We start from the raw sequence: 27,334 nt of genomic DNA, 5'->3' as shown, positions 1-27,334 counted from the left end.
TCTGACACTGGCCCACACGCAAACACAACAAACTATATGACTCTGGACGGTGGAGGGGAGTTTCTCCTGGACGTCCACTGACTAAATTCTGTTTTATCCCAGGCTCCTGGCTGCCGCATTTTCATCAGACATTGTCCTGGCGGCGAGGGCAGTCTTCCCCTCACCTCGGCCCTGGAGTTCAGTTCATTGGTCTGACTTGTCGCGGCAAAAACTGATCCAAAATCAAAACAGCTGCTCTGTTATACGCGCATGGTACACCCACCACTCCAATGAATGCTGCAAAGAGTCAAAATTCCCTATTCCAATCCTTTATTAGCAATCAGCAAACATACAATTAAGCATTGTTGAGCGTTATCTCAGCAAAGTTAATCTCACCATTGTGCCTTTCAATAAAGTCAACAACGTCTAAGACAAGGTCTGGAACTTGGTCCTGAGGTAACCTAAACATGATTGGTTAGACTCGGATAACCTGCTCTCCGATGAGTCAGAAATCCCCCTGGCTCACTAAGTGATGCTTGCCATCCTGTCTTCCTGCCCACAGGGGAGGCTGTTCCACCTTCCCCACTCACCCTCCAGGACCCTGTGCCCCATCTCTACCCACTGGGCTGCTGGTCCTTGCATTCCCTCCCCACTCATCAGCACCCCAGTCCCAGTTAAGTCTCCCTGGTGGACGAGAATAACGGCATACCATCAGGAAAAAAAGCACAATGAACATCCAATATCCGTAAAATCCCTCAGCACCACGCACAAAAGGTGCTGGAGGAACCCAGCAGGTCAGGCAGCATCAACGGAGGGAAATTAACTGTCGGTGTTTTGGGCCGAGACTTTTCATCAGGTCTGGGGCAGAATCCAGAATAAGGTGAGGAGGATAATCCTGACCAAGGGTCTCAGCCCAAAGCATCAACTGCTTATTTCTCTCCATTGATGCTGCCTGACCTGCTGGGTCCTTCTTCAACGGAAGTTTCCAACCTTTTCATGACATTAACCGAGGGGCTCTGTGGATCCTAGGATGTGAACCCCTTACTCAATGTTTCTAGCATCTGCAGAACCTCTCTTGTCCTGGTAAACCCCGGCTGTGCCCGGCTATCAGAGCTTTTGTTTTTAATCAGAGTATTCAGCTCCCCGACTCTGCCCCAGAGCACCCCTTGCACACACAATGCCATTTTGTCCACGATCGGTTCTAGCCCGTCTCTTTGATCCAAGTATTGATTACCACCCCTGATTTATTGTTCACTGTAAATTCAACGAGGAGCCCCCCCCCCGCCCAGCGGCGCGACGGGCTCCACTTACGGACGCAGTTGGCACACCAGCCCGCCCTTGCGCCGAAGAGGTCGGTACCTTCTCAACTGGCGTCGCTGGGTGCGCGGAGCCACCCCAGGGAGTCCAGGTCGACGTTGCCGCCGCAGAGCACAACGCAGACGTTGCGGAGACTGCCGGGGAGGTCTCGGAAACGCCGGGACAGCACTGCCGCCACGCCCAGCCCAGCCGTAGGCTCGATCACCAGCTTCGCCCGCTCCCAGATCAGGCGCGTGGCCCGCTGCGGAAGACAGACCACCCCTCCAGATTTATACAGCGCCTTCCATGTCGTCACAAAGCCCTCTACAGCAAATGAAACACAAACCCCGTGCCACAGTTGTCTTTATAATACGAGGCTGGCAGTAGCTAATTTAAAAATGAAGATCATTTGTCACGTCGGAACATCAAAACATTCAGTAAAATGCGGTGTTTGCGTCAACGACCAACGCAGTCTGAAGATGTGCTGGGGAAGGGGCGGGGGGGGACAGCCCTCAAGAGTCACTACACTTCTGACGCCAATATAACAAGCCCTCAACTTACTAACCCTAATCCATATGTCTTTGGAACGTGGGAGGCAGACTGCGCAATCACGGGGAGAACGAAGAAACTCCAAACAGACAGCGGCAGGAATTGAACTTTAATCACTAGTTCTAACCACTGTTAGATTATGCAGAGCAAGATCCCGTAAATGTTTAAGGAATTTGCCAGAGATCTGCCCACAGACGGGGGACGAAACTGTTAGCGACGAGTTGTAATCAGGCCAAGTGGTCGTGGGACCTTTAAGATCCACCAGCGGGTTTGTTGGGGGGGGGGGTTTCAATTAGCTCCCCACACCTCAGCTAGTGTGGCACTCCCGGGATACAGCACCGGAGGGCTGGCCTGGAGTCGGTCCCCGAGGTGGGGATTGAGACGGTGGTCTCCCGACCCGAGGGCGAAAGGGAAGCAGGCTGATCCAAACCCCTTGCCGCTTGCCAGGGGCTGGAGTGGGGACGGCTGGGGGACGCGACCATTAAAGTGGGCTTCTGCTACACTTACTGACGTTTATCCAGTGAATTCGGAATTACCAGCTTCTGGGAAGATAACTCCGGAACCATTCTGAAATAGGACGCTGAAGCTCATCAGGAGAAACCCGCTCTTCGGCTCGGGCTGATGGCGTGCCGTATTTTTCATGGGGCAAGCCTGGAGGTTTAACGGCGTGCACGAAAGACAGGAAATCCTGCAGGCGCTGGAAATCTTTGAGCGACGAACGCAAAATGCTGGAGGAACTCAGCAGGTCAGGCAGCAGCTATGGAGGGGAATAAACAGTCGACGTTTTGGGCTCAGACCCTTCATCAGGACTGGAAAGGAAGAGGGCAGAATTAAGTGGCGGCGGGAGATTTCAAGCTGGCTGGTGATAGGTGAGACCAGGTGAGGGTGAAGGTAGGTAGGTGGGATGGGAAGTAGAAGAGGCAAAGGGCTGAAGAAGATATTCCTCCCCCCCCCCAGCTTCTTTCTTCACCCCTCCTCCCCCATTCACCCACCTTCCCACTCCCCAGTCTCATCTTTTACCTACCAGCTTGAACTTCTTCTCCACTCCCCACCTTATTCTGGGTTGAACCTCCTTCCTTTCCAGTCCTGACGAAGGATCTCAGTCCAAAGCATCAACTGTTTATTCCCCTCCACACAGATGCTGCCTAACCTGATGAAGGGTCTCGGCCTGAAACGTCGACTGCACCTCTTCCTACAGATACTGCCTGGCTTGCTGCGTTCACCAGCAACTTTGATGTGTGTTGCTGCCTAACCTGCCGAGTTCCTCCAGTATTTTGTGCGTGTTGCTGCATTTATCGCCTGGTGCGGAAATAGGGTGCATCAGAGTTGTGGGACGGTGGGGGAGGATAGATACAATACCTGGATCTCCTCCTCGCTGACGGTGAACACATCATCTACCAGGTCCCTGATGATGGGCCAGGTGTTTGTTCCAATGCTGGTCTTCACTGCGTCAGCCAGTGTCACAGGAGGGCTTGCGTTGGGCGTCAAGCAGCCGTTCCTCTTTGACTGGTAGCAGTCATCCGCATTCTCTGGCTCTGCCGCGTAGATCTTCACGTGCGGGTGCTGTGTCTGCGGTGGGTAGGGGGTAGATGGAAGTTGAGACGTTAACGCCAAGCTAGGCATTGTGCAAGTCAGTGGCCGCTTTATTAGCTACGCCTGCTCGTTACTGCAAATATCTCATCAGCCAATCGTGTGGCAGCAACTCAGAGCAGAAAAGCACGCCGACATGGTCAAGAGGTTCAGTTGTTGTTCAGACCAAACATCAGAATTTGGATGAAATATGATTTAAGTGGAATGATTGTTGATGCCAGACAGGGTGGTTTGAGTATCTCATAAACTGATGAATCTCCTGGGATTTTCACTCACAACAGTCTCTACAGCAGTGGTTCCCAAACATTTCTAGCTCCCAGACCACATCCCCAGTGCACCCCTCTCTTTCCGGCCATTACGTAAAAACTATAAAGAATTTTGATTTTCGATGCACAGTGAAAGAAAACAGGAAGTAGAAATTGAAAACAGTGATAAATAATTGCTTGGGCCACGAACTAGAGAACCGTGGTCAAGACCATATTCAGAACTTTACCCCATTGACCATCATGCCCTGATTCATAGAAATTTCATCACTGCGTGATTAGAGTATGGGAATCATACTAGCTAACCCTGTACCACAGTAGTGAATGGCACAAATGCCGTAGGCTGGCCTGGAAAGAGCACGATTTCTTCAGTCCAAGCTTCTCATGATATGCCAAATACAGAAGTGTCACTTTGCTCTTCAAAAACTGTGGTACGCTTTGAGAGAACGGCAGGTTTGCAAGAGCAATATGTGATTATTGTAATTGATTATGAAGCACTGAGGATCAAATGCTTATATTGTATAATTCATTTCTTAAATTAAGCCTGTAATCCTTCAGCTGCACCCCCCCCCCGCTACCAAGCGCCCTCCCACCACACCCTTTATCTTTATCGCCCCCTTAGAAACTACCACCATCTCAGGGAGGTGATATCGCTCACTTTGGAAACCACTGCTCTAGAGCTTGTCAATGAGAGGTCAGAGGAGAATGGCTAGACCGGTTCAAGCTGACAGGAAGGCGACAGTAACTCATTACCACAGCACGCTGAATGCACAACATGTTGAACCTTGAAGGGAATGGGCTACAGCAGCAGAAGACCATGCCGGATTCCATTCCTCTACCTAATAAAATAGCCACTGAGTGTATAAAATCACTAACAAGAGAAAATCTGCTGATGCTGGAAATCCAAAGCAACACACACAAAATGCCAGAGGAACTCAGCAGGCCCGGCAGCATCTGTGGAAAAAAGTACAGTCGATTTTTTCGGGCCGAAACCCTTCGGCAGGATTGGAGAGAAAAAGCTGAGGAGTAGATTTAAAAGGTGGGGGAGGGAAAAGAGAAACACCAGGTTTCTCTTATATATTGGCGAGACTCGACGCAGACTGGGAGATGGTTTCGCTGAACACCTACGCTCTGTCTGCCAGAGAAAGCAAAATCTCCCAGTGGCCACACATTTTAATTCCATGTCCCATTCCCATTCTGACATGTCTGTCCACGGCCTCCTCTACTGTAAAAATGAAGCCACACTCAGGTTGGAGGAACAACACCTGATATTCTGTCTGGGTAGCCTCTAACCTGGCTTCTCAAACTTCTGCTAATGCCCCACCTCCCCCTCGTACCCCATCCGTTATTTAATTATACACACACATTCTTTTTCTCTCTCTCCTTTTTCTCCCTCTGTCCCTCTGACTATACCCCTTGCCCATCCTCTGGTTCCCCCCTCCTTGTCTTTCTCCCTGGGCCTCCTGTCCCATGATCCTCTCTTATCCCTTTTGCCTATCACCTGTCCAGCTCTTGGCTCCATCCCTCCCCCTCCTGTCTTCTCCAATCATTTCGGATCTCCCCCTCTCCCTCCCACTTTCAAATCTCTTACTAGCTCTTCCTTCAGTTAGTCCTGACGAAGGGTCTCGGCCTGAAACGTCGAAACCTAGACATCTAAGATGCCAGATGTCTCTAGCATCTTCCTAGAGATGCTGCCTGGCCTGCTGCATTCACCGGCAACTTTGATGCGAACAGCAGGTAATCCATGCTTGCTGCACTTGTGCTGAACTCACCGACTTCATCCACTTTGCCTCCAAATTCCACTCTGCCCTCAAATTTACCTGGACCATTTCCCACACCGCCCTTCCCTTTCTTCATCTCTGACTCCGTAGACTACTTATCCACCGGTGTCTATTATAAACCCACCGACTCGCAGAGCTACCTGGACTATACCTCTTCACACCCTATTACTTGTTAAAATGCCATCCCCTTCGCTCAATTCCTCTGTCTCCGCCGCATCTGCTCCCAGGATGAGGCTTTTCATTCAAGAACAAAGGAGATGTCCTTCTTCAAAGAAAAGGCCTTCCCTTCCTCCACCATCAACACTGCCCTCAACTTCATCTCTTCCATTTCACGCACATCTGCCCTCACCCCACCCTCCCACCTCCCTACCAGGGGTAGGGTTCCTTTTGTCCTCACCTACCACCCCACCAGCCTCTGTCCAGCAGATAATTCTCTGTAACTTCCACCATCTCCATAAGGATTCCACCCAAGCACACCTTTCCCTCTCCATCCCCCCAACTTTCTGCTTTCCGCAGGGATTATTCCCTACGCGACCCCCTTGTCTATTTGTCCCTCCCCACTGATCCCCCTCCTGGCACTTATCCTTGCAAGCAGAACAAGTGCTACACCTGCCCCTACACCTCCTCCCTCACTACCATTCAGTCCTTCCAGGTGAGGTGACACTTCACCTGTGAGTCTGTGGGGGTGATTTACTGTGTTCAGTGCTCCCGGTGTGGCCTCCTATATATCGGTGAGACCTGACGTAGATTGGGAGACCGCTTCGCCGAGCATCTATGCTCCGTCCGCCAGAACAAGCAGGATCTCCCAGTGGCCGCCCATTTTAATTCCACTTCCCATCCCAGTATGTCCATCCATGCCCTCCTCCGCTGTCGTGATGAGACCACACTCAAGTTGGAGGAACAACACCTCATATTCCGTTTGGATAGCCTCCAACCTGATGGCATGAACATCGATTTCTCAAACTTCCAGTAATGCCCTCTCCTTCACCATTTCCCATCCCCTGCATCCCTCCCTCACCTATCTCCCTGCCCTCCCATCGCCTCTCTCTGGTGCTCCTCCCCCCTTTTTCTTTCTTCCGCGGCCTTTGGTTTCTTTCACCACTCAACTTCCCAGCTCTTTGTTTCATCCCTCCCCCTCCCGGTTTCACCTGGTGTTTCGTTCTCCCCTCCCTCCACCACATCTGCTCCTCAGATATTTTTCTCCAGTCCTGGCGAGGGGTCTCGGCCCAAAACGTCGACTGTACTTTTTTCCATAGATGCTACCCTGGCCTGCTGAGTTCCTCCAACATTTTGTGTGTGTGTTGCTCTGGAGTGTATATATTCCATACTGGATATAAAGTGAACTTTGTTAATAGATACAGTGCCCACTACCTGACTGAAAATTACCTGCACCCATCACTGCACGTGTCTTTATAATCCATCACTGAAAAAGACGTCATTACTGGATATTAGATGCCCTTATCTCAGTATGGGGCATTATCCTGGTTAGCAGACTGAACCTCTGGTTCACCTATCTCACCTTGACAGCAACCGCGATCCCCGATATCAGACCTCCACCACCAACCGGTACCACCACTGCCTGGACATCTGGGACCTGCGGACATAGGAAAGTTCAAAGTAAATTTTTTCATCGAAGCATATATACGGTAGTTCTTTCAGTCAGAGCACTACAACAGTGTAACAGGTCCTTCGGCCCATCTAGTACGTGCCAAACTATTATTCTGCCTACTCCCATCGACCTCCATACCACTCCCATCCATGTACTACCCAAACTTCTCTTAAACATTGAAATCGAGCTCACATGCACCACTTGCTCATTCAACTCTCTCACCACCCTCTGAATACAAAAATTTCCCCTTAAACATTTCACCTCTCACCCTTAGCCCATGACCTCCATGTCTAGTCCCACCTAACCTCAGTGGTAAAAGCCTGCTTGCATTTTCCCTATCTATCCCTTTCATAGTTTCGTAGATTTTCAATCAAATCTCCCCTCATTCTCCAACGCTCCAGGGTATGAAGACCTAAGCTCTTCAACCTTTCCTTGTAAATTTTCTCCACCCTTTTCAGTCTTATTGATGATATTGCTCCCAAGGCTTCCAAACCCCTTCTCCAACCCCTTCCATTACCTGTTCTAAAATCTCCAATCCAATGGTGCCCTGGCCCGCAATCACGAGAGGATCCTGATTGGGATGGACAAGGATTCCTTGGGTCTCGATGACTGCTCTGGACACGGTTTCCGCTCTAGACTAACAGAAGGAGAGTGTGAGTTGGCCACCAGCCACATCCCCGTGTGTACTCATTCCACACAGCATTTGAACGCAGTGGTCACTAAGTGCCTACAGGGCTCAGCCTGACTGGAACGAAACGGAACATTAGTTTTCTTATTCAGTCACTGGATGTTATTACTGACGCTGGCTGGCGTCGAACGCGGTGATTGCTGAGCCATTTTACACAACCATCTCAGAGTCAGAGCTGAAGAGGAAGGATGAGAAACTTCCTTCACAATCAGAATCAGGTTTATTATCACTGATAGACACTCAGTGACCACTTTATTCGGTAACTCCTGTCGCTGATAAAGGGGCCACTGACCGTATTTATATGTGTTCGTGGTCTTTTGCTGCTGTAGCCCATCCACTTTAAGGTTCAGACATGCTCTTATGCACACCACTGTTATAACGTGTGTTATCTGAATTACTGTCAGCTTCGTATCACGTTGAATCAGTCTGGCCATTCCCCTCTGACCTCTGTCATTAGCAAGGCATTTTCCGCTCTCTAAAAACTCTAGAGCAGGGTTCCCCAACCTTTTTCGCACTGCGGACCGATTTAATATTGACAATATTCTTGCGGACCGGCAGACCTGAGGTGGGTGGGGGTAGGGTTGCCAACGGTCAAGAGTAGCAATCAAATACGCTGTGTTTACCCCGAGAAAGACTACAATGACCATGAAGCCTTGCGCGGCACCATTGTGCACGCGTGACTTGCGCATACATGTACCTGCCGATTTTTGATCTGCAAATCGTTTTTGGTGATTCTGTTCGGGGGGGGGTGTTAATCACCACCAGAATATCGGTGATAAGTGGCTAATACACTCACTTTCATTTCTAAAAGGGTGTATCTGACGAATTTAATATTAAACACAGAGCATATTTTCCTGGCATGAATATAGTGGTAAGTCAATTATCAGGGGAGCTTGAAGTAAGTGTTGAACGAACTTCCAGTAGAAGTGGCAGAAGGTGGTTCAATATTATCATTTAAAGAAAAATTGGATAGGTATATGGACAGGAAAGGAATGGAGGGTTATGGACTGAGTGCAAGTCGGTGGGACTAGGTGAGAGTAGCGTTCGGCACGAACTAGAAGGGCAGAGATGGCCTGTTTCCATGCTGTAATTGTTATATGGTTATATAAGTCAATAGCATCATAACATTTTAAGTAACGTTTGGATATTAAACACACAGTGCATATTTTCCCCAGTGTGAACATATAAAATCATTGCAACACACCAATATCGCTGAATCAGTGGGAGCCCTGGGCTTGTTTCCCTGCAACAACACGGTCCCATCAAGGGGTGATGGGAGACAGCGATACTCGAAGGGGGTTCCTTATGTCCAGTCTATTCCGCAATTTAGTTTTCGTTGCATTCATTGCAGGAAACTCTGCTTAGCAGAGATATGATGTTGGAAATGGAAGCAACGTTTTCAGTGCTTTCGTGGCTATCTCAGGATATTTAGTCTTGACTTTGATCCAGAATGCCGGCAGAGATGTTATGTCAAGCATAGTTTTCAGCCCGCTGTCACTTGCAAGCTCAAGGAGTTGAATTCCTTCCCGCGCTGACATGGATGACGCGCGGGTCATGACCTCGCATGGGTAATGGCTCAACAGAGCTTGACAGGGAACGAGAAAAGGTGCAGCTGACTCATATCGCCAAATCATATCGTTCCCTCGCGGCCCGGTAGCACATGCTTTGCAGCCCGGTATCGGTCTGCGGCCCGGTGGTTGGGGACCGCCGCTCTAGAGACTATTGTGTGTGAAAACTCCAGCAGATCTGCAGTTTCTGGGATATTCAAACCACACACTGTCCAGCACCAACAATCATTCCACAGTCAAAGTCACTTAGATCAAATTTCTCCCCCATTCTGATGCTTGGTCTGAACAGCAACTGAACCTCTTGGCCGTGGCTGCATGCTTTTATGCATTGAGTTGCTGTCACACCACTGGCTGATTAGATATTTGCATTAACGAGCATGTGTATGAGTGTACCTAATAAAGCGGCCACTGAGTGAGTGTGTGTGTGTGTGTATATATATATATACACATATACACACACACACACATATATATATATATATACACACACACACACACACACACACAATATACATAAGTAGCACCAAAGAGTGCAATAAATAATAGATTATAAGCTACAGAAATATTTTTTAAAATATATTTAAAAATAAGTACATAGAACATGGAAATTTACAGCACAGTATAGGCTCTTCAGCCCACATTGTTGTGCCAACCATGTAACCTACTCTAGAAATTGCCTAGAATTTCCCTACTGCATAGCTCTCTATTTCTCTAAGCTCTAAGAATCTCTTAAAAGACCCCATTGTATCCACCTCCACCACCGTCGCTGGCAGTGCATTCCAGGCACCCATCACTCTCTGTGTGAAAAACTTACACCTGACATCCCCTCGGTACCCATTTCCAAACACCTTAAAACTATGCCCCCTCGTATTGTTGGGAAACAAAAAGCCCTCAGGGAGCAAGTGGGGAAAGTGAAATAGTTCCAGTCGAGGAACCGCTGAGTGGTGAGCGAGAGAGAAGTGATTTACTTGGGTGGCAGTGAAGCGGGGGGTGGGGAGGATTAAACCTGGGGAAATTCTCTATCACGTGGAAAATTGGGATAAGATCCAACCATATAACAATTACAGCACGGAAACAGGCCATCTTGGCCCTTCTAGTCCGTGCCAAACTCTTACTCTCACCTAGTCCCACCGACCTGCACTCAGCCCATAACTCTCCATTCCTTTCCTGTCCATATATCTATCCAATTTAACTTTAAACGACAACATCGAACCTGCCTCAACCACTTCTGCTGGAAGCTCATTCCACACAGCTACCACTCTCTGAGTAAAGAAGTTCCCCCTCATGTTACCCCTAAACTTCTGTCCTTTAACTCTCAACTCATGTCCTCCTGTTTGAATCTTCCCCACTCTCAATGGAAAAAGCCTATCCACGTCAACTCTATCATTCCCCTTCACAATTTTAAACACCTCTATCAAGTCCCCCCTCAACCTCTACGCTCCAAAGTATAAAGACCTAACTCATTCAACCTTTCTCTGTAACTTAGGAGATGAAACCCAGGCAACATTTTAGTAAACCTCCTCTGTACTCTCTCAATTTTATTGACATCTTTCCTATAATTCGGTGGCCAGAACTGTACACAATACTCCAAATTTGGCCTTACCAACATTACAACCCAACTCCTATACTCAATGCTCTGATTAATAAAGGTCAGCATACCAAAAGCTTTCATCACCATCCTATCTACATGAGATTCCACCTTCAGGGAACTATGCACCATTATTCCTAGATCCCTCTGTTCTACAGCATTCTTCAATGCCATACCATTTACCATGTATGTCCTATTTTGATTAGTCCTACCAAAATGTAGCACCTCACATTTTAAACTCCATCTGCCATCCTTCAGCCCACTCTTCTAACTGTCCTAAATCTCTCTGCAACCTTTGAAAACCTACCTCATCATCCACAATGCCACCTATCTTAGTATCAGCTGCATACTTACTAATCCAATTTACCACCCCATCATCCAGATCATTAATATATATGACAAACAACATTGGACCCAGTACAGATCCCTGAGGCACACTGCTACACACCATCCTCCAATCTCACCCACAGTTATCCACCACTACTCCCTGGCGTCTCCCATCTAGCCACTGCTGAATCCATTTTACTACTTCCATATTAATGCCTAACGATTGAACCTTCCTAACTAACCTTCCGTGTGGAACCTTGTCAAAGGCCTTACTGAAGTCCATATAGACAACATCCAGGGCTTTACCCTCGTCAACTTTCTTAGTAACCTCATCAAAAAATTCAATAAGATTTGTCAAACATGACCTTCCACGCACAAATTCATGTTGACTGTTCCTAATCAGACTCTGTCTATCCAGGTAATTATATATACCATCTCTAAGAATACTTTCCATCAATTTACCTACCACTGACGTCAAACTCACAGGACACAATTGCCAGGTTTACTCTTAGAACACTTTTTAAACAATGGAACCACATGAGCAATATGCCAATCCTCCAGCACCATCCCCGTTTCTAATGACATTTGAAATATTTCTGTCAGAGCCCCTGCTACTTCTACACTAACTTCCCTCAAGATCCTAGGGAATATCTTGTCCGGACCCAGAAACTTATCCACTTTTATATTCCTTAAAAGCACCAGTACTTCCTCTTCTTTAATTGTCATACTTCCCATACTACCCTTCTTGTTTCCTTTACCTTACACAATCCAATATCCTTCTCCTTAGTGAATACCGAAGAAAAGAAATTGTTCAAAATCTCCCCCACCTCTTTTGGCTCCGCACATAGCCGTCCACTCTGATTCTCCAAGGGACCAATTTTATCCCTCACTATCCTTTTGCCACTAACATAACTGTAGAAACACTTCGGATTTATTTTCACCTTACTTGCCAAAGCAGCCTCGTATCTTCTTTTAGCTTTTCTAATTTCTTGCTTAAGATTCTTTTTACATTCTTTATATTCCTCGAGTACCTCATTAACTCCAAGCTGCCTATATTTATTGAAGATCCCTCTCTTTTTCCGAACCAAGTTTCCAATATCCCTTGAAAACCATGGCTCTCTCAAACATTTAACCTTTCCCTTCAACCTATCTGAACCCTCAAAATTTCACCTTTAAATGACCTCCATTTCTCTATTACATCCTTCCCGAAAAACAAACTGTCCCAATCCACTCCTTCTTAATCCTTTCGCATCTCTTCAAAGTTAGCCTTTCTCCAATCAAAGATCTCAATCCTAGGTCCAGTCCTATCCTTCTCCATAATTACACTGAAACTAATGATATTGTGATCACTTAACCTGAAGTGCTCCCTGACACATACCTCCGTCACCAGCCCTGTCTCATTCCCTAACAGGAGATCCAACACTGCCCCTTCTCTAGTTGGTAACTCTATGTATTGCTGCAAAAAACTATCCTTGCACACATTTTACAAACTCCAAACCACCCAGCCCTTTTACAGAATGGGCTTCCCAGTCTATGTGGAAAATTAAAATCTCCCACAATCACAACCTTGCACTTACTACAAATATCTGCTATCTCCTTACAAATTTGCTCTTCCAGTTCTCGGTCCCCATTAGGTGGTCTATAATACACCCCTATAAGCGTCACAACACCTTTCCCATTCCTCAATTCCACCCAAATAGCCTCCCTGGACGAGTCCACTAATCTATCCTGCCAGAGCACCACTGTTATATATTCTCCGACAAGCAATGCAACACCTCCCCATCTTGCCCCTCCTATTCTATCACACCTGAAGCAACGAAATCCTGGAATATTTAGTTGCCAATCACACCCCTCCTGTAACCACATTTCACTAATAGCTACAACATCATAGTTCCAGGTATCAATCCATGCTCTAAGCACATCCACCTTTCTTAAAATGCTCCTAGCATTAAAATAGATGCATTTAAGAAACTCTCCACCTCCCACTCTCTGTTTATCCTTAATGGAGCAAACTTTGTTATCTTTTTCTCCCTTTTCCCCTACATCAACCTCCCCTCTCCTAGTCTCCTTAATTTGATTCCCTCCCCCCAACCATTCTAGTTTAAAGTCACCTCAGTAGCCCTTGCAAATCTCCCCGCCAGGATATTCGTCCCCCTACGATTCAAGTGTAACCCGTCCCCTTTGTACAGGTCACCCCTGCGCCAATAGTGGTTCCAATGATCCAAAAACACGAATCCCTGCCCCCTGCTCCAATCCCTCAGCCACACATTTTTCCTACACCTCATTGCATTCCTACTCTCACTGTCTTGTAGCACAGGAAGTAATCTCAAGATTACTACCTTTGCAGTCCCTTTTCTCAACTCCCTTCCTAACTCCCTATATTCTTCTTTCAGGACCTCTCCCCTTTTCCTACCTATGTCATTGGTACCTATATGTACCACGACCTCTGGCTCCTCTCCCTCCCACTTCAGGATCTCTTGGACGCGATCAGAAACATCCCGGACCCTGGTACCAGGAAGGCAACTACCATCCGGGTCTCCGGACTTCGTCCACAGAATCGTCTATCTGACCCCTTGACTATTGAGTCCCCTATTACTACTGCCCTCCTCTTCCGTTCCCTACCCTTCTTAGCTACAGGGCCGGACTCTGTGTCGGAGGTATGGCCAGTGTTGCTTCCCCCAGGTATGCTATCCCCCCCCCCAACAGTACGCAAACAATAGTCCAACATTTTCTACCTCTGTCTCTTCTCCTTACTCCCTTTCTCTGCCTTATCCTTCATTGTCAAGGATTAACGTTATTCACCAGATACATTTACACGTATTAGGAATTTGCTGTGGTGTGTCGGTGTGACGTGCAACACAAAACAACATGTAGCATATATAGAGAATAAAGAATTCTATAAAATAAGTTAGAAGTGCGTAGTGAATAAGTAGCCGTCAACCCCAGGGGATTATGGGTTTGCGCCTCTGGTGGACAGTGTCCTCTCCAGGGCGCAAGCCTGGGAGGGCAGATTTGAAGAACCAGCTGTGGCCCATGCAGCCGGCTCCCCCTCTCCACATCACCGATGTAGTCCAAGGGAAGGGCAAGCAACAATATAGCTTGGTGCCAGTGTCATCACAGAGGTTGCCAACGTCAACAGCCTGAGGGACCCTGGCTCTGGATTTCTTTCCCGGGGTTTACCCCCGAAGCCTTTCCCATGGGTGGGTGTGGCCGCAAGGCAGCGGAGATTTAGAATCAGTGTTTTCTTTCTCCTCATTCCCTTCCTCTATGGATAGTGAATTAAATGTACATAAATATATAAATGCTAGTATGTCATAAACACAACAGAATTTGCAGATGCTGGAAATCCAGAGTAATACACACAAAGCGCTGGAGGAACTCAGAAGGTCAGGCAGCATCAATGGAAAGGAATAGAGACAATGTTTTAGGCCGAAGTTGTCATCCCAAAACGTTGACTCTCCATAGATGCTGCCTGACCTGTTGAATACCAGCATGGATTTACAAAGTAAACAGCATTATAAAAACTGGTTTGAAGTGTTTACAGTGCGGTGACTGAGGTAACAGATAGAGGGGGTGGGGGGCTAACTGGAATGGTTGACCTCTCTTTGCAGATTCTGTTCCCTCCATCCAGTCTCCTACCTCCCTTACTCCTTCCCCTCGGCACAGTCCTCCCTCTCCTGTTCTCCTGCCCCTCCATCTCTCCTCCTCTTACCCTTGGTCTGGCCCTTTCCCAACCCTCAATCCACACTCCCAGCGGGCACCTCCTCACCTCGTCGGTGGGTTCACACTCCAGGAGGTGTGCGCCGTACTCCAGCATGGCGGCCTTCTTGCAGGCTGGGGCTGTTCGAGGTACAACCACGTACGAGGGAATTCCTGAGGAGGTTCAAAGGTATGGTTGTGAATGGTTGGAAATGCAGCAAGAAAGGAGTTTGAGCTCATTAGGTGAATTAACTGGCCCTCCCTCAGCAGAGCAGGGACCCCATCCTCCCTCCTCCTCCTCCCTTGGCATCTCCTTCTCAAACTCTCCCCTTCACAGCACTCCCTTCCCTAACCCCTCCCTCCTCTTCCTCCAACCCCCTCCTTCCCCAATCCCCTAACCTCCCCTTTCTCTAACCCCCTCCTCTCAATTCCCTTCCCCTTCCTCTAACCCCTCCTTCCCCAATCCTCTTCCCTCCCCTTCCTCTAACCCCCTCCTTCCCCAATCCTCTTCCCTCCCCTCTAACCTCCTCCTTCCCCAATCCTCTTCCCTCCCCTTCCTCTAACCCCTCCTTCCCCAATCCTCTTCCCTCCCCTTCCTCTAACCCCCTCCTTCCCCAATCCTCTTCCCTCCCCTTCCTCTAACCCCCTCCTTCCCCAATCCTCTTCCCTCCCCTTCCTCTAACCCCCTCCTTCCCCAATCCTCTTCCCTCCCCTCCTCTAACCTCCTCCTTCCCCAATCCTCTTCCCTCCCCTCTAACCTCCTCCTTCCCCAAACCTCTTCCCTCCCCTCCTCTAACCCCTTCCTCCCCAATCCACTTCTCCCCTTCCTCTAACCCCCTCCTTCCCCAATCCTCTTCCCTCCCCTCTAATCCCCTCCTTCCCCAATCCTCTTCCCTCCCTTTCCTCTTCCCTCCCTTTCCTCTAACTGCTTTTTCCAATTCCCTTCCCTCTTCTTCTAATCCCCTCCTTCCCCAAACCCCCTCCCCGCCTACCTCTAACCCCCTCTTCCCCAATCCTCTTCCCTCCCCTTCTTCCCTCCCCTTCTTCCCCAATTCCCTTCCCCTTCCTCTAATCCCTTCTTCCCCAAACCTCCTCCTTCCCCTTCCTCTAACCCCCTCCTTCCCCAATCCCCTAACCTCCCCTTTCCCTAACCCCCTCCTCCCCAATTCCCTTCCCCTTCCTCTAAACCCTCCTTCCCCAATGCCCCTCCCTCCTCTCCTCTAACCCCCTCCTCCCCCTCCTTCCCTAATCCCCCTCCCTCCCCTTCTTCTAACCCCTTTCTCCAATTCCCTTCCCCTTCTTCTAATCCTCTCCTTCCCCAAACCCCCTCCCCCACCTACCTCTAACCCCTCCTTCCCCAATCCTCTTCCCTCCCATTCCTCTAACCCTCTTCTTCCCCAATCCCCCTCCACCCCTTCCTCTAAACCCCTCTTCCCAAACACCCTCCCCACCTACCTCTAACCCCTCCTTCCCCAATCCCCTAACCTCCCCTTTCTCTAACCCCCTCCTCCCCAATTCCCTTCCCCTTCCTCTAACCCCTCTTTCCCCAATGCCTCTCCCCTCCTCTAACCCCCTCCTCCAACCTCCTCCTTCCCCAATGCCCCTCCCTCCCCTCCTCTAACCCCCTCCTCCCCTTCCCCAATCTCCCTCCCTCCCCTTCCTCTAACCCCCTTCTTGCCCCAATTCCCTTCCCCCTTCTTCTAATCCCCTCCTTCCCCAAACCCCCTCCCCCACCTACCTCTAACCCCTCCTTCCCCAATCCTCTTCCCTCCCCTTCCTCTAACCCTCTTCTTCCCCAATCCTCTTCCCTCCCCTTCCTCTAACCCTCTTCTTCCCCAATCCTCTTCCCTCCCCTTCCTCCCCAATCCACTTCTCCCCTTCCTCTAACCCCCTCCTCCCCAATTCCCTTTCTCCCTTCCTCTAAATCCCCCTTTCTTCCTTCACCTAACTCCTTCCTTCCCTAACCCCCTTCCTCCTTTCACCTAACCCTTTCCTTTCTCAATTCCTCCCTCCCCTAAACCCTTTCCTCTAACACCCTCCTTCCCTAATCACCCCTTTCCTCTAAAACCCTTCCTGCCCTCCTCTAATCTCCTTCCTTTCTCGAATCTGCCTCCCTCCCTTCCTATAAACCCCCTCCCCAGTCCTCCTCTCTCCCTTCCCCTGACCCTTTCCTTCACTAATCTCCCTCCCTAAACTTCTTTCCTTATCCCCCTGAATGCCTCCCTTAAACCGCTCTTCCTCCCTCATCTTCTCTAAACCCTCCCTCTTTCCCCCAGCTCCTTCCTCCCCTTACCCCCTCCCTCTTTCCAACTCCGCCCTCCCCTTAGCCCCTCCCTCTTTCCCCTTAACTCCTCCCTCAAGCCCCTCTCTCCATCCTCTCCCCTAAAGCCCTCCTCTCCCCTCACCTAATCCCCTCCCTCTTTCCTCCAACCCTCTCCCTCCCCTAAAATATCCCTCCCTCTCCCAATCCCCTCCTCTCTTTCAAAGGGGCAATGCCTGCACCATCACAGCAAATGGTGTTTGTTCTGGATGAACAGTGCCCATGTACCTACAGTGAACAAAGACCTCCGCTCTGGATAATGAAGTGACCCTGTACAGCAGGACAGTGAACAAGCCACATCTCAGATAAACAAACACATTGACTTAGAAGATGATCATTTTGGAAGGTCAAATTTGAAGACAGGATATAATGTTAATGATAAGACTCTTGGCAGTGTGGAGGATCAGCGAGATCTTGGGGTCCGTGTCCATAGGACACTCAAAGCTGCCGCACAGGTTGACAGTGTTGTTAAGAAGGTGTATGGTGAGTTGGCATTCATCAACCGTGCGACTGAGTTCAAGAGCTGAGAGGTAATGTTACAGCTATACAAGACCTTGGTCAGACCACACTTGGAGTACTGTTCTAAGTTCTGGTCACCTCACTACAGGAAGGATGTGGATACCATAGAGTGCAGGAAAGATTTACAAGGATGTTGCCGGGATTGGAGAGCATGCCTTATCAGAATAGGTTGAGTGAACTTTTGGACTTTTCTCCTTGGAGCGACGGAGGATGACAGATGATCTGATAGAGGTGTACAAGATGATGAGAGGCATTGATCATGTGGATAGCCAGAGGCTTTTCCCCAGGGCTGAAATGGCTAACATGAGGGAGCATAGTTTTAAGGTGCTTGGAAGTAGGTACTTGGAGATACGTTTTTCACACAGAGAGTGGTGGGTGCCTGGAGTACAATGCCGGCAACGGTGGTGGAAGCAGATACAATAAGGTCTTTTAATAGACTCTTAGATAGGTACATGGAGTTTAAAAAAATAGAGGGCTATGCGGTAGGGTAATCCAAGGCAGGTTCTAGAGTGGGTTGCGTGGTTGGCACAACATTGTGGTCCAAAGGGCCTGCGATGTGCTGTACGTTTCTATGTTCTATGAAGGAATGTGCAGTGATGTGAAAACATTCAGTCATAACTTATGGGATAATGGAACAGGGCCAGCACAGGCATTTAAAGGGGTGGCCGTGCTGTGGCCAGTTAAAGAGACGAGGGGCGTTCCCTCTGCCATCCCATTACCCCCCGATCTCTATGACTGAGTGCGCCGAGCTTCAGTACTGGTGCCACTGTATACAATGGGGCCTTCTTCTCACACCGTACAGCACCTCGGTGCAGGAAAGGTTAGCCTCCATGCTGCATCCAGCCCTCCGCACCTTTCATTCGGGCAGCGAGGGCCAGCGCCTGTCCATGGTTGCCACTGCTGTGGGTCACCGCCGCTCGGGCCTGGAGGCCTTCCTGCCCCCTCTCAGCGAGGCCGGACACCGCATTCAGGGCTCCTCGGATCTGCAACAACACGTACACCAATAAGACTGTAAGACGCAGGAGCAGAATTAGGCCATTCAGCCCATCGAGTCTGCTCAGCCAGTCCAACAAGGGTGATTTGTTGTCCCTCCCAACCCCGTTCTCCTGCTATCCTCACTAGTTAAGAACCTATCACCCCCCACTTTAAATATACCCAATGACAGCCTCCACAGCTATCTGTGGTAATGAATTCCACAGACTCTCCACCCTCTGACTAAAGAAATTCCTTCTTATCTGTTTGAAAGGGACGTCCTTGTACTCTGACCCTGTGCCCTCTGGTCCTAGATTCCCCCACTACTGGAAACATCCACTCCACGTCCACTCTATCTTGGCCTTTCAATAAGTTTCAATGAGATCCCCCCGCCCCATCAATCTTCTGAACTCCAGCATGAGGCACCAAATGCTCCTCATACATTAACCCATTCACTCCTGGGATCATTCTCGCAAACCTTTTCTGGACCTTCTAAAATGCCAGCTAGATTTGGGGCCCGAAACAGCTCACAGTACTCCAGGTGGGGTCTGACCAGTGCCTTATAAAGCCTCAGCATCACATCCTTGCTTTTATATCCCAGCCCTCTAGAAATGAACGCTAGCATTGCATTTGCCTTCCTCACCACTGACTCAACTGTTAGGAAATCCGGCATAAGGATTACGATGTCCCTTTGCATCTTGGATTTCCGAATTTGCTCCCTGCTTGGAAAATATTCTATGCCTTTATCATTTGAACTGAAGTGCATGACTATACTGTGTATTCCATCTGCCACTTTTTTTTTACCAATTCCACTAATCTATCCAAGACCTCAGCTCCCTTAACACCGACTGCCCCTCCATCTATCTTCGTATGGTCCGCAAATTTGGCCACAAAGCCAATATCCAAATCAAGTTTGAATTTAAGTTCAATTTAATTGTTATTTAACCATACATGAATACAGCCAAATGAAACAGTGTTACTCCGGGGCTAAGGTACAAAACACAATATCATCAGTCATACACAGCACAAGGTACACACCGCACCTGTAAGATAGCAGTAAATATACAGTCACACAAAAAAATATAATATAGCCCAAGTCCTTGAGTGTCTTGTCCTGTAGATTGAGGTTGTCGGCAATGACAAGCCCCCAGCAGTTTACTGGTGCAGCCACAGACAAACGCAATCCAGCTTATCTGCCAGTGAGCGAACACTGGAGGGCAGCATCGGCGGAGAGGGGCAGCCCCCCAACCCAGCATGGAGTCCTTTGGTTGGACCTAGAGTGGCAGTTGCAACCATGCGCGCCGCCGTCTGACCGAACGTTGACCTAATTAACTATACGTAAAGACTGACACACAGCCAAGTTGCAAGAGAAAGCGAATACTGTCTCCATTTGCCTTCAGAGGATTGCAGAGGTCTGGCCAGAGGTGTCCTACCTTGAACGATCCCGTTTTCTGGAAAAGCTCGCACTTGAGGAAGACCCGCCGCTCCGCCCGACGGTCCAGGGTGGAGTTGGTGAGGACAGGGGTTCGGTGGACCAGGCCACCAATGGTGGCCTGAGCCTTCTGCACGCTGGCCAGCGAGACGCAGTACTGAGGGAGCATCCTGCCTAGAACGACAGGAAGCGAAAAGACATTGTGAATCGGGGGGTAGGCCACTTGGCCGCTTTGTACCCACCCTGCCCGTCCATAAGGTAGAGTCTACTCTGCACCGCTTTCTTGCACGTTCATTAATATTCAAAAGTCTGTTTGCTTCTGCTTTGAAAACAGACCATAAGACTAAAACACAGGAGCAGAACTGGGCCCTTGTACCTACTTCCAAGCACCTTAAAACTGTGCCCCCTCATGTTAGCCATTTCAGCCCTGGGAAAAAGCCTCTGGCTATCCACACCATCAATGCCTCTCATCAACAAATGAGAGCGTTGCCAAGAATCAAGAGCCTGAGTTATAGGCAGAGGCTGGGCTATTTCTTTTCAATTTGGAGATACAGCTCGGTCACAGGCCCCTCTGGCCCAATGACCCCTCACTGCCCAATTACGTCCACGTGACCTTCTGGAACGTGGGAGGAGACCAGAGCACCCGGAGAAAACCCGCTCGGTCACGACCCTGGTAAAACTGACCCGGGGTCGCTGGTGCTGTGATAGCGTTAGACCATCTGCTACACAGTTAAGACTGAGAGGTGACCGGAGGGAAGGGTATTAAATAAAGGGCCTCCCCAGGATGAATGTGTGTAGCCTTTTCCCCAGGGACAGGGCATAGGTTTGAGGTGTTGGGGGGGAAGAGATGTGAAACGGGCCTGAGTGGCAAACTCTTCACACAGAGGCTGTCACGTCGGTGAAACCAGCGGCTAGAGGAAGGGACATGGATAGGAAAGGTTGTAGGGGTTCCCAACCTTCCTTTTACACCATGGACCCCTGCCATTCACTGAGGGGCCCATGGACCCCTGGTTTAGATGTATATGGGCAAAGCTGGGCAAGTGAGCTTGAATGAGCATCCTGGTCTCTTTACTCAGTTATTATTTAGCGACAGGGCACACACAGGCCCTTCTGGTCCCTCAAGCCGCACCACCCAGCAACCTGCCAATTTAACCCCAGCCGAATCACGGGACAATTTACAATGACTAGTTAACCTTCCGACCGGTACGTCTTTGGACTGTGGGAGTAAACCGGAGGGAACCCACGCAGTCACGGGGAGGACGTACAAACTGCCCACAAACGACGTCAGAATTGAACTCCGAGCTCCAATGCCCGAGCTGTAATAGCGTCCCGCTAACTGCTACGTGACTGTTGTGCCCAACAAGTATTATTACTGAATTATAGCATGCGAAATTTGCTGTTCTTTTAAAACTTTTAAATTTTATTTAGATACAGCACTGTGATAGACCCAGTGAGCCCGCACCACCTAATTCAATCATGTGAGCAATTAACTACCGAACTGTACCCCTTTGAATTGAACTGACTTTATTTCCTACATCCTTCATGTACATGAGTAAAAATCTTTACGTTACGTCTCCGTCTAAATGAGTAATTGATAGTATGTACAACAGGACAGTCAATATAGCTTAGAAATACAACTGTATCAGCCTGAATTAATCAGTCTGATGGTCTGGTGGAAGAAGCTGTCCCAGAGCCTGTTGGTCCTGGCTTTTATGCTGTGGTACCATTTCCCGGATGGTAGCAGCTGGAACAGTTTGCGGTTGGGGTGACGGGTCCCCAATGATCCTTCGGGCCCTTTTTACACACCTGTCTCTGTCAATGTCTGGAATAGTGGGAAGTTCACATCTACAGATGTGCTGGGCTGTCCGCACCACTCTCTGCAGAGTCCTGCGATTGAGGGGGGTACAGTTCCTATTTATTGCCATTTGTGCGATTTGCTCTTTTCTCTTGCACTTCGGGTGTTTGGGGTTTCTTTTGAACAGGTTCCACTGTGTTTATTTTGTGGCTGTCTGCTGGACAATTTCAGGGTGTACATAGATAATAAATGTACTTTGAACCTATATCAAACATATAGTGACATGCGTCATTTGCATTAGTGCTTCATCTACAACCACCCTCTGCTTTCTATGGGCAAGTCAATTCTTAATCTGGACAGCCAAGTTCTCCTAGAATACATCCTTCCCGACTTTCTGAATGAGCCTGACATGGGAAATCTTACCAAATACGTCTCTAAAATCCTTTCACCAAATACCTCTCTAAAATCCTTTCACCAAATACCTCCCTAAAATCCTTTCACCAAATACCTCTCTAAAATCCTTTCACCTTCATGAATAGAGCACATCCTCTTCCTTAATGTCACCATGTTCCAGCATACCAGCCTGTTTTATGCTGTTCACCCAAACGTCAAGCTACCCCTGAGGATGTCCTGCGAGCTTTGCCACACCTGTGCACAGCGTTCAGCGGAACAACACGCAGCTAATGTACGGGAAGGCAGACAACAACAGCAAAACAAGCCCAATCCTAGCCCCCCTCCCCACTGAGGGTCACAGGCTCCTCGGGGCCCACAGACCCAACCTCCTTCCTCAAGGATCGCTGGCCTTCGACCGCAGAGAACTCTGGGCCCACTGACCCGAACTACTTCCTCCAGGATCACTGGCCTTCGACCGCAGAGAACACTGAACTGGACTCCATCCTTCAAAAGGTAAAATTTAAAAGTTCTCATGGGGCTTAATCGGCATCATGCTGCCCCCTAGATGGGATGTCTAGAATTACAGATCACAAAGCAAGGCGTCAGCCCTCCAGACGTTGACCCACGCAACATAGAAAAAGGCACTTCAGCCCAATTCCCGCTCTGTCTGGAAGTTTACTTTCTCCCCGTGTGGATTGCTTCCACATTCTCCTTCCAGAGAAGAAGTCATCACCCTGACACAGTGCGTCAAAAAAAAACCTCTCCCTCAATGTTGCAAAAACAAAGGAGCTGGTTGTGGTTTACAGGAGGAATGGAGATGGGCTAACCCCTATAGACATCAATGGTTCTGAGGTTGAGAGAGTAAACAGCTTTAAGTTCCTTGGCATACACATCACCGAGGATCTTTTGTGGTCTGCACACACCAGCTGTGTGGTGAAAAAGCACAACAGCGCCTCTTTCACCTCAGACGGTTGAAGAAGTTTAGTATGCGCCCTCAAATTTTAAGAACTTCTTACAGGGGCACAATTGAGAGCATCCTGACTGGCTGCATCACTGCCTGGTATGGGAACTGTACCCCCCTCAATCACAGGACTCTGCAGAGAGTTGTGCGGACAGCCCAGCACATCTGTAGATGTGAACTTCCCACTATTCAGGACATTTACAGAGACAGGTGTGTAAAAAGGGCCCGAAGGATCATCAGGGACCCGAGTCACCCCAACCACAAACCGTTCCAGCTTCTACCATCCGGGAAACGGTACCACAGCATAAAAGCCAGGACCAACAGGCTCCGGGACAGCTTCTTCCACCAGGCCATCAGACTGATTATTTCATGCTGATACAACTGTATTTCTATGCTATATTGTCTGTCCTGTTGTACATACTATTTATTATAAATCACTGTAAGTTGCACGTTTAGACTGAGACGTAACGTAAAGATTTTTACTCCTCATGTACATGAAGGATGTAAGAAATACAGTCAACTCAAGTCAGGCGAGCACTAAGCACCAAACCATAGAGTCACTGAATAGTCCAGGCTTAGTTCCATTTAGTGCTACAGCGCCAGTCCACCCCCATCAAAATGGCACAAAATAGCAGTGCGGGAGTGACCAGAAACATGAACTACAGAGTCTCAATCCACAAACTGCACCGACTAAACCTTGCCCAAGACCCCGCCAAACATAGACATGGTGGTACTGAATGACCTCATCCATTCCCGTGACGGTGGCTAACAGCTTAACATTTGGCTCCAGTCAGAACAACTGCTTTTCTTTGAAGATACATGCAGGAGTAGGTCATTCAGCCCTTCGAGCCAGCACCACCATTCACTGTGATCATGGCTGATCATCCACAATCAGTACCCTTTTCCTGCCTTCTCCCCGTATCCCTTCACTCCGCTATCTTTAAGAGCTCTATCTCTTTCTTGAAAGAATCCAGAGAATTGGCTTCTGAGGCAGAGCATTCCACAGAACCACGACCCTCTGTGTGAAAAAGTTTTTCCTCAACTCCGTTCTAAATGGCCTACCCCTTATTCTTAAACTGTGGCCTCCGGTTCTGGACTCACCCAATATCGGGAACATGTTTCCTGCCTCTAGCTTGTCCAATCCCTTAATAATCTTATATGTTTCAATCAGATCCCCTCTCATCCTCCTAAATTCCAGTGTATACAACCCCAGTCGCTCCAATCTTTCAACATATGACAGTCCCGCCATCCCGGGAATTAACTTTGTGAACCTACGCTGCAATCCCTCAATAGCAAGAATGTCCTTCCTCAAATTTGGAGACCAAAACTGCACACAGTACTCCAGGTGTGGTCTCACCAGGGCCCTGTACAACTGCAGAAGGACCTCTTTGCTCCTATACTCAATTCCCCTTGTTATGAAGGCCAGCATGCCATTAGCTTTCTTCACTGCCTGCTGTACCTGCATGGACTAATCACACTGGACTATTTGTAAAACGTCTGTAAATGCCCCCTCATCCATCTGAGACTGTGGTTCTCCATTAGGACTGCTCTTCCTCTTCGCCACCCCCTCACAATGCGAGGCTTTCCAGCAGTCCCCCTCCCTCAGGGCGGTGCTCCCTACTCTCCACCTGTCTCACAATGTTAGCCTCCCTCAACAGCTTTCCTCCAACATGGCGGTGCTCCCTCCTCACCACCCCTCTCACAATGTGGTGCTTACTGAGCAGAGGTATGGGGAAATACATACAAAACAAATACAAACTCAATATTTCTACTCCAAAAGACAGTCATACGAATTGTAAATAAGGCAAGTTATTGTGAGCCAACCAATCCACTATTTATTCGACTAAACACTTCAAAATTGAACAAAATTCAACATTGAAAGTGGGCATGCAGGTACAGCAGGCGGTGAAAAAGGCGAATGGTATGCTGGCATTTATAGCGAGAGGATTCGAGTACAGGAGCAGGGAGGTACTACTGCAGTTGTACAAGGCCTTGGTGAGACCACACCTGGAGTGTGCAGTTTTGGTCCCCTAATCTGAGGAAAGACATCTTTGCCATAGAGGGAGTACAAAGAAGGTTCACCAGATTGATTCCTGGGATGGCAGGACTTTCATATGAAGAAAGACTGGATGAACTGGGCTTGTACTCGTTGGAATTTAGAAGATTGAGGGGGGATCTGATTGAAACGTATAAGATCCTAAAGGGATTGGACAGGCTAGATGCAGGAAGATTGTTCCCGATGTTGGGGAAGTCCAGAACGAGGGGTCACAGTTTGAGGATAGAGGGGAAGCCTTTTAGGACCGAGATGAGGAAAAACTTCTTCACACAGAGAGTGGTGAATCTGTGGAATTCTCTGCCACAGGAAACTGTTGAGGCCAGTTCATTGGCTATGTTTAAGAGGGAGTTGGATATGGCCCTTGTGGCTACGGGGATCAGGGGGTATGGAGGGAAGGCTGGGGCGGGGTTCTGAGTTTGATGATCAGCCATGATCATAATAAATGGCGGTGCAGGCTCGAAGGGCCGAATGGCCTACTCCTGCACCTATTTTCTATGTTTCTAAAATTACGAGATTTCGTAGATTTTAAAATGATACAAATTATGTATAAAGTAAAAAATGGACAGCTACGACAGTATCCAAAGGTTGTTTAAAATGAGAGAAAGCCAACATGATTTGAGAGGAACATGTATGTTTCAAAAACAAAGGATAAGAACAAATGTAAAAAAAATCATTGTACTTCAGTCAGAGGGGTGAATCTATGGAACGGTTGTCGTGAGAATTTAAAAACATGCACCACACTTAACAAGTTTAAAAAATTTAAAAATAATTTACTGAACAAATATAAAATACGTGATTTAAAATGAATGGGAGTAATGTAAATAAATGACACTTGGAATTGGATTTTGTGTTAAAGGATTATGTAATTTGTTTTGATGTGATGATTGACGCCAGGTATGTTGTTGTTTCAGTAAGAGGGGTAAGGCATAATAAGCTGTAGCTTCAGCCTACACTCTTTCGGGGGTTTAAAGAACATCTGGTTTTTGTTGTAATTTTGTCCTATGAAATTCTCGTTGAAAATGATGCTTTCTGTTATGTTTGTACTGACGGAAATAAATTTCTTTCATTCATTCATACAATGTGGTGCCTCCTCACAACCTCTCACAATGTGGAGCTCCCTCAGAATGTGAGGCTCCCTCAACACCGTCCCGCCCCGACCATGGTGCTCCCTCAGGGCTGCGCTCCCTCCTCACCAACCCATTCCAACGTGACGCTCCTTCACCAGCCCTCCTCCAATACAGCACTCCCTCCTCGTCACCCCTCCTCCAATACGGCACTCCCTCCTCGTCACCACTCTCTCAGGGGTGCGTTCCCTCCTCAGCGCCCCTCTCGCAACGCGAGGCTCCCTCCTCAGCGCCCCTCTCGCAACGCGAGGCTCCCTCCTCAGCGCCCCTCTCGCAACGCGAGGCTCCCTCCTCAGCGCCCCTCTCGCAACGCGAGGCTCCCTCCTCAGCGCCCCTCTCGCAATGCGAGGCTCCCTCCTCAGCGCCCCTCACGCAACGCGAGGCTCCCTCCTCAGCGCCCCTCACGCAACGCGAGGCTCCCTCTTCAGCGCCCCTCACGCAACGCGAGGCTCCCTCTTCAGCGCCCCTCACGCAACGCGAGGCTCCCTCCACAGCGCCCCTCACGCAACGCGAGGCTCCCTCTTCAGCGCCCCTCTCCTAGAACGGCGCTCCCTCAGCCCCTATCAGTTTGCACGGAGGGAGCGCTGACGGGAACACATGAAAAGCTCCCTACACCGAGCAGCCCGGGGGTGAGGGGTAACGACGGCCCAGGTATGAAGGAGGTTCCCCCAACCCACAGGCGGAGACGCCAACCTTACCCGCCACTGCCCAGACCTCGGGCAGAAACGCTTAACCCCGACCACTAGGCCGCAGCGTCGCCATGGAGACGCGGGCCGGGCCAAGCGGCGGCAGCCCCGCTTCCTCCGTTCACTGCCGCCCCCACCG

At 49.0% G+C, this 27,334-nt stretch overlaps 1 protein-coding gene across 3 annotated transcripts; it reads right to left on the bottom strand.

Moving 5' to 3' along the window:
- Positions 1 to 298: 298 nt before the first annotated feature.
- srr (serine racemase) lies at positions 299 to 27,326 on the bottom strand. Of its 3 annotated transcripts, none has more exons than XM_063036539.1 (8): positions 27,208 to 27,326; positions 20,182 to 20,354; positions 18,630 to 18,759; positions 15,008 to 15,111; positions 7,585 to 7,704; positions 6,978 to 7,052; positions 3,184 to 3,393; positions 299 to 1,537 (listed from the first exon to the last, which is right to left on the bottom strand). In XM_063036539.1, exons 2-8 carry the CDS (start codon positions 20,347 to 20,349, stop codon positions 1,343 to 1,345), a joined length of 1,002 nt encoding a protein of 333 aa, XP_062892609.1. In that variant the 5' UTR covers positions 20,350 to 20,354; positions 27,208 to 27,326; the 3' UTR covers positions 299 to 1,342. The 3 variants fall into 3 exon arrangements, with proteins under 3 accessions (XP_062892609.1, XP_062892610.1, XP_062892611.1); XM_063036540.1 differs by having other exon boundaries at positions 20,182 to 20,350; XM_063036541.1 differs by lacking the exon at positions 299 to 1,537 and adding an exon at positions 1,796 to 2,633.
- Between the last annotated feature and the right edge of the window lie 8 nt (positions 27,327 to 27,334).

Source organism: Mobula hypostoma, chromosome 30 (assembly GCF_963921235.1).
Source record: "Mobula hypostoma chromosome 30, sMobHyp1.1, whole genome shotgun sequence".
In the NCBI taxonomy this organism is placed as follows: domain Eukaryota; kingdom Metazoa; phylum Chordata; class Chondrichthyes; order Myliobatiformes; family Myliobatidae; genus Mobula; species Mobula hypostoma.
This window is presented reverse-complemented; position numbering and strand designations above follow the sequence as displayed.

Excerpts from the sequence above, each read along its gene's own strand:
- srr (XM_063036539.1), bottom strand. The coding sequence starts at position 20,349 with ATGCTCCCTCAGTACTGCGTCTCGCTGGCCAGCGTGCAGAAGGCTCAG. Across the intron at positions 7,705-15,007 it reads AGTGTGAACCCACCGACGAG|TCTAGAGCGGAAACCGTGTC; the intron begins GTGAGGAGGTGC and ends TCCTTCTGTTAG. Across the intron at positions 3,394-6,977 it reads GGATCGCGGTTGCTGTCAAG|ACACAGCACCCGCACGTGAA; the intron begins GTGAGATAGGTG and ends TACCCACCGCAG.